Source organism: Dufourea novaeangliae, unplaced genomic scaffold, assembly GCF_001272555.1.
Source record: "Dufourea novaeangliae isolate 0120121106 unplaced genomic scaffold, ASM127255v1 scaffold6, whole genome shotgun sequence".
In the NCBI taxonomy this organism is placed as follows: domain Eukaryota; kingdom Metazoa; phylum Arthropoda; class Insecta; order Hymenoptera; family Halictidae; genus Dufourea; species Dufourea novaeangliae.
The window spans coordinates 4,287,982-4,294,604 of NW_015373900.1; the positions used below are offsets into that span (position 1 = coordinate 4,287,982).

Sequence of the window (6,623 nt, forward strand, 5' to 3'; positions counted from 1 at the left end):
TAAGTAGATCGCTCTAAGAACCGAATAAAAAAAGAATCTCGGCATCCCGCGGACTTAAGTGCACAGAAGGCGCTGATTAAACTGTTCGGCTATCGATCGACCCCAAAGAATTTCAAACGGTGGCAGCTCGGTTTCAAAGAGAAAGCTTTTTAAACCGGGTCGTAATTTACTTCGACGGTTTATGCTTTCTGTGCAAAAAAATAAGTTCCCTATGAACTGTACGCCAACTTGCAACGAATAAAAAAGTTCGCATCAAAGGGACGCACTGATAATTACATATCTAACAAAACTATATGCTTGTTCTTATTTTTAACGGCAGTGTTAAGAAAGTGACAGAAAAAAAAAGAAAAACACGAAGAATCTTAAATTATAAATAACTTTGCATTTTGTTATTCTGTATGCATTTTGACAAATGTATCCATCACTGTGTGCAAAGAGTGTAATTTGGTTGCATTGATGAATAGAATATACGTCTGAGTAATGACAAATACTTAATTGTTTTAGAAATAAACAGCATTTATGTGTAAATATTTTATATTATTTTATGCATATATAAGTAAATAATATTATAATAGGAATCTCTTCAAGAGTGTTGCGATAACTAAAAAATTAAAACACTCTGAACCCAATATGTGAATGGGTGTATATGTAGAAGAAGGTTGTATGTTGCAAATTTTTCGAAAGGGATTTTCTATAGATCAAGGGCCAGTGTAATGTAGGAAGACGTTTTGGCAAAGGTTTTAGTACTCGACAATGGTACTAGAGGTCAAGAGCTACCCATAAAAAGAGAATGAACAGTGATGCTGCAATGAGCAATGGAGTGTTTTAACGTTTTTCTGTAAATTTTATGAAACCTAACATACGCCCTTCTTCTGCACACCTATTTGTTTGTATTCTGAGTTTGAAAAAAATTTATTAAATCTTAAAAATTGCATTTATACAAATGGAAAGATTCGTCAATATTTAGTATTAATAAAAATCTCTACATATACGTGATAGATTTTCTATCACATTTTTGCATTATAAATATTATAGAAAGCCAATAACAAATTTTACTATTATTCTGAAACGCTGAACATTGATTTGCGATTTTGATGAATGCAGTAAAGAACAAAAATTCGATCGTGTTTAATAAAATTTTCATTTTATTTCTATCCCACTAAAATCCTGAGAGAAGAAAGAAGTTTCTGTTTTTACTCCTGTCTTTCTTTTTAAAATCCCCAAGTCTACTGAACACAGTGTCTCTTAACAGTTCCAATGTATACGAAATTTCAGTAACGTACGCAGTTCTTGAAAAATTAAATTTAAACGTATAATTTTAAAGAGACCAACTCGGATCAGTAGATTTTCGACTCGTATTGGAAGACCCCTGAAACTTAAAACATTCACGTTCACCTGTTTCGCCGTTTAAGTCGGGTTCGTCTATCGGGCTCGGCTGCAATTCCGGTAATTAGACCATCAATTCGGGTTTTCGGGTAATTTGGGATGGGGAGGATTTCAAAGTTTGTATAGAATAATTGTCGGTCTCTCATCGATGCTGGAAGTCACGAATCTTGAGCGCCAATCTTGTTTCGCACTTGTTACAGATGCAGGGTACGCCTCCTCAGCATCGAGATGGAGGGTACATTCGGTCGCGTGTACAGAGGCAGTTACCACGAGGAGGGCGCGTCTTCCCCGAGGGATGTCCTAGTGAAAACTGCTGCTGAACATGCATCGCAATCGCAAGTGAGTTATTTTTTTTTCTTCCCCTTCCCAATTAAGCTTCGTTCGAAAGGTGGCCAATTAATCTGCTACGAGTTTTTCTTCGAATTGTATTGCAATTAATTCCTCGTAAACACTATGGTTCTAATTATAGACATTTTCTACTTCCTATATACGCGGACCGAGAACAGTAATTGGAATCATAATGTAATCTGCAGACGTTTTTCAATTGTGTTGTGAAATATGGTAGACGACAATTTTGTGACCTTAATGGTCTTATTCTATTTAGAGTGAATTGTGTGCATTTGGGAGAGCAAAAACATGTCTAATTATTGTTTGTTATTGAAAATAATTTTTTATCTCGAAATCTACATAATGTGTCAAGTGACCAACCTAACCACCTAATTAAATAGATAATATAGTAACGATATTACCTATTTAATAGAACTATATTACTTAATATTTCTGCGAGCACCTGGATTTACAAGCGTATGTGTCAATAATTTCGCGATTAATTAAAAAATTTTCTATGATTACACATACAGCTAATTTCGTTACTATTGAAGCAGACATAGCAATAGTTTTTAAAAATAGGATGAGTCCAATTTTAAAGAAAATGAATTAAAACTAGATTCAGCTACAAATGGATATCTTCTTTTTATATTCATAATAACAAGGTAAATACACTACAATATTCTCAAGTATAAGTCCATTTGTGTGAATGACTCCATTTATTTAACATTCTCTACGAAGAAAAATGAATAAAATATGAGTAAAAGTTTTTAATTTCTTTCAGATTGCTCTAATAATAAACTGTTTATAATAAAATTTTTTAACACGTAGGTTGTAGGTGTATCAAATGAATATATTTTTACATTATTCAATAATATACCTTTATTGTCTTTATTATAATTATTCTTATTTATATTTTAGAGTTACATTTCGGAAAGGTCTACTTCAATTGAAATATAAGTTTAAATTGAGTATTAGTCACGTTTTCGATAGTTTATTATTTTTGAGAGTGGTATCAGTACATTTTTAATGAAAACACTGTACACAAATTGTCACAGAATAAAATTAAACATGCCTGGAGTCTTAAAAGCATAAACAAGCTTAATACATATCCTTAAACAATATTTTTGAATAAGGTAAAATGCAAAACATTAATCATTTCGAGATAAGGAAAAGTGATCTTAATATGTACCACTTAAAAAAAAATGGCTCATATGTTAAAAAATATAACAAATTTTCATGCTAGCGGGATACAATAAATGCAACAGTAAAAGTGTATCTTCTGACTACATAGGAACACAATTTATAAGATTGGGGAAAGGACTGGGACTTGGATAATTACTACGGGAAAACTGAATGTTCCACTATGCGAAAGGTTACGATCCAAATGACCACGTCAGCCTATATAATTTGGCTAGTGAACGTGTTTTTTAATATTTTTAATACATTGCCGACCGGTGTCGAGAAAATCCCGTTTTCATAAGAAATGCGTTGGCGAGTGGAAACTAGAAATCTTGCTTTCAGGCGCGTGTATTATTTATTTATTATTTCCTAGATCACTATATTTTTTTTTACATTCGAATATCATTGGCTTCGTTACAGTGGACACAAGGACAACGTCGCATGTCACAATTTTAAAAAATTTGAGTTTATGCATTAATTGAGCTGTAGAATATAGAATTCTATGTATTTATTAGAAAGAGTCATGAAAACAAATGATGTTAAAAAAAAAATGAAATTTAACGGAAGTTTAATATTCAATTACACGCATTAGGAAAAACAACGTGAGTCTACAACATTCTGACAATACCACGATTATCTACTCGTATTTTTGTTTTGTGATCGCTTTTTATTTTCTATTTCTATTAATATTCTTATACTATAACTTATTTTGTATAAAATGAAACGAACAAAATTATATTTTATATTTTTATTTCACTAGACATAGCACATTATTACATACGAGTGATACATACATATGTAACGTGTATTTTATATAAAACAACGCAATGCAACATTGCTAATAAGTAGAATTAGCGTGAAAATATCTCGAATGTGAAAATATGTGATATGCGGCGCTTTTTTTGACAATCACAGAAAAAACTGTAGTAAATTTTTATAATACTTTATCGGTCGCCAATCTGTTTAAAGACGTGGTCTCGCCATTTTCTCACGATACTCTTCTGTTTCACATCCTAAGGTCGCCCTTCTTCTGCGCGAAGGTTTAGCTCTCTACGGTTTGAGTCACGCAGCTTTGCTCCCCGTTTTGGGTGTCTCGATCGAGGACAGAAGCGCGCCGTTCCTTTTGTATCCGCACACCGGCTACAAGAACATGAAGAGGTTCTTGCTGAGGTGCAAGTTGAGCAGCGAGGGGCCACCGAGGGCTCTCACCACGCAAGAAGTCGTGGAAATGGCCCTTCAGGCCGCCAAAGGAGTCCAGTATCTTCACAGAAAGAGGCTGGTGCACAGAGACCTGGCCGCTAGAAATTGTGTGTAAGTAAAACAAAAAAAAAAAAGGGAAAAGTGGTGGATTATTATAATACAGCCGTGGCCCTTACATAAACATTTTTCCTTCATAAGTTTGTACAACTACATACTCGAATAAACGAATTGTGTTCCCCTTTTCTCCGATTATGTAGTATGAAAATTTCGTCTGTACCAAAGCCTTTATTAAAACTCTCATTCACGAACAAAAATTATCCTCTCTTGACACGTGTGTTATATATCGAATAATTCCCTGTCGATGCGCCGTAAACCTTAGGTCGTTACGTTTCGTTACGAAATTAATTGGCCGTGCGGCATTAATTAGCAATAAATACACTGGTGCCTGAGACTGTTTAATTACCGGTTGCTACTGTTTCGTCTCGCGGCGATGACTTTTAATGCGGCTCCCGAGGGCAGCTTCTTTTTATGCGACTATCTTTCTTAATTTTTTTTTCTTTCTTTTTCCTTCTTTTACCCACGCGAACCAGTCGACAAATTTACCCCTGGCTAAGCTCGATTACCCGCGGCACTCGTCTTCAACATGTCTATCGGAAGTCTTGGCAGTCGACCTGGAGAGGAAGACGTTTAATGATCGAACGTTACGATTTTTATTAGGGTCGACGACGATCTGAGGGTTCAAATTACGGACAATGCACTAGCCAGGGATCTGTTCCCGCAGGATTATCATTGTCTCGGGGACAACGAGAATCGGCCGATCAAATGGCTTGCCATAGAGAGCCTGCTGAATAAGACGTTCAGCACTGCCTCCGATGTGGTGAGTGGAAACATTATTCACGTACGATTAACTTGGTAAATCTTCTATGAAATTTCGTGTGCTTCTTTAATAAACCTTTAGAAGCACACGGTTCTTTTTAACGTTCATGTAATGTGTCTACGGATTATTACACATGGGTCAGTTCGGATTAGTGCTTGGACAAGATATTACCAAATATCTTAGTTATATTTATACTTCTGTAAAGCATTGGTAATTTAGTGACATGTTGTTAATAAATGTAACATTAATTATTTGAGCATAGTTTACCTGCATTGGTCGGTGAAACTCTTGTATTGAATTTAAATAATTTCGTCTGTCAATTGATATATTTATACCAATGAAGTTTTGCATTTTTTTTGCATATTCGAAACAGGTTTCGAACGGAGGTTATACACACAGAATCTTGATCTAAATGATCTAACCTGTCCAAAAACTACAAATATTAGTGTAATTCCATTTCATTTATACTATGGAAAAAAGATTGAAAGATTTCAAGCGCAAATCTCACAACCTCATGAAATACAAATAATAAAAATGTCAGTATCAATTTTGCAATTACCATTTACAGAATTTTAAGTAGTATTTTCTTAACAATACATTACTTCCAAGACTTTTAATAGCTACTTATGTATGTATTATTATGTATTGCTTATATATTTATAGCATTTACAAATGTGTAGTATCCAATAAATTAAAAAACTTGTATTAACCCATAAACCATTAAAAGCCAAGCAGTGAAATACATGCAATACGATTTTTACACACAAAATCTTCTATTCTTTATAGAATTTACCTAGGTAGAAGAAGAAATAGTGACGAAAAAATTATTCAGCAAATCCCCCGAATTCGTTTTAATAATTGCAATGTTAAAAAGCAGAACCAAATAACGTAAATTTACTAAAAATAATACAAATAAATCGTTGCATCAACGCAACATTGGTCTTTAATGGGTTAACCGCACTTGCGAAAATCTTGTGCGCAAACGGCCACGTGACGCTGACAGGCTACTGTTTTAAGAAATGACGATACAATAGAGATTTGTACAAAATTCGTTTTTATACAGGAACAATTTCCAAGTACGTACCCTTAGTACTACGCAAACCCATGGAAGTTGTGTGTGGTTTCATTCCAGAAATATCTGGCAGTTTATACATTGCGTAGTCTCCCAGACGCCACATGTCCGGCCTTAACCCTTAGGTTAAAGTGTAAAGTCCATATTTAAAGTTTCATAGATTCTTGCAAATTTCTGTGCAATTATTTTTATTCCAGTAAATTAATTTATAACTCTATGTATTTGAATGAAAATTCGAACGTTTTATAGTCGTTTGGATGCCTAATCTAAGATCCAGAAAATCATAAAATTATAAGCATTAAAGACAATATCGTTTTGTTGATTTTTCAGTGGGCATTCGGAGTGTTATTATGGGAGCTGACTACGCTGGCGCAGCAACCATACGTGGAGGTAGACGCGTTCGAAATGGCCTCGTATCTCAGAGACGGTTACAGATTAGCGCAGCCAATCAATTGCCCGGACGAGCTGTTCGCGGTTATGGCCTATTGTTGGGCGATGTCCGCGGACGAGAGGCCAACGTTTAGCCAATTGATCGTCTGTCTTCAAGATTTCCACACCCAGTTGACCAGATACGTTTAA

General features: G+C 34.7%; 1 protein-coding gene across 1 annotated transcript in view; it reads left to right on the forward strand.

Annotated features, from left to right (window-relative positions):
• The window catches only part of LOC107193574 (tyrosine-protein kinase Dnt-like), a 45,107-nt gene extending 38,484 nt beyond the window's left edge, over nucleotides 1–6,623 (forward strand). The window contains exons 5-8 of the mRNA XM_015583048.1: nucleotides 1,587–1,725; nucleotides 3,914–4,206; nucleotides 4,813–4,972; nucleotides 6,375–6,623. Coding sequence (XP_015438534.1) covers nucleotides 1,587–1,725; nucleotides 3,914–4,206; nucleotides 4,813–4,972; nucleotides 6,375–6,623 — 841 coding nt within the window. The remainder of the gene's footprint in view (nucleotides 1–1,586; nucleotides 1,726–3,913; nucleotides 4,207–4,812; nucleotides 4,973–6,374) is intronic.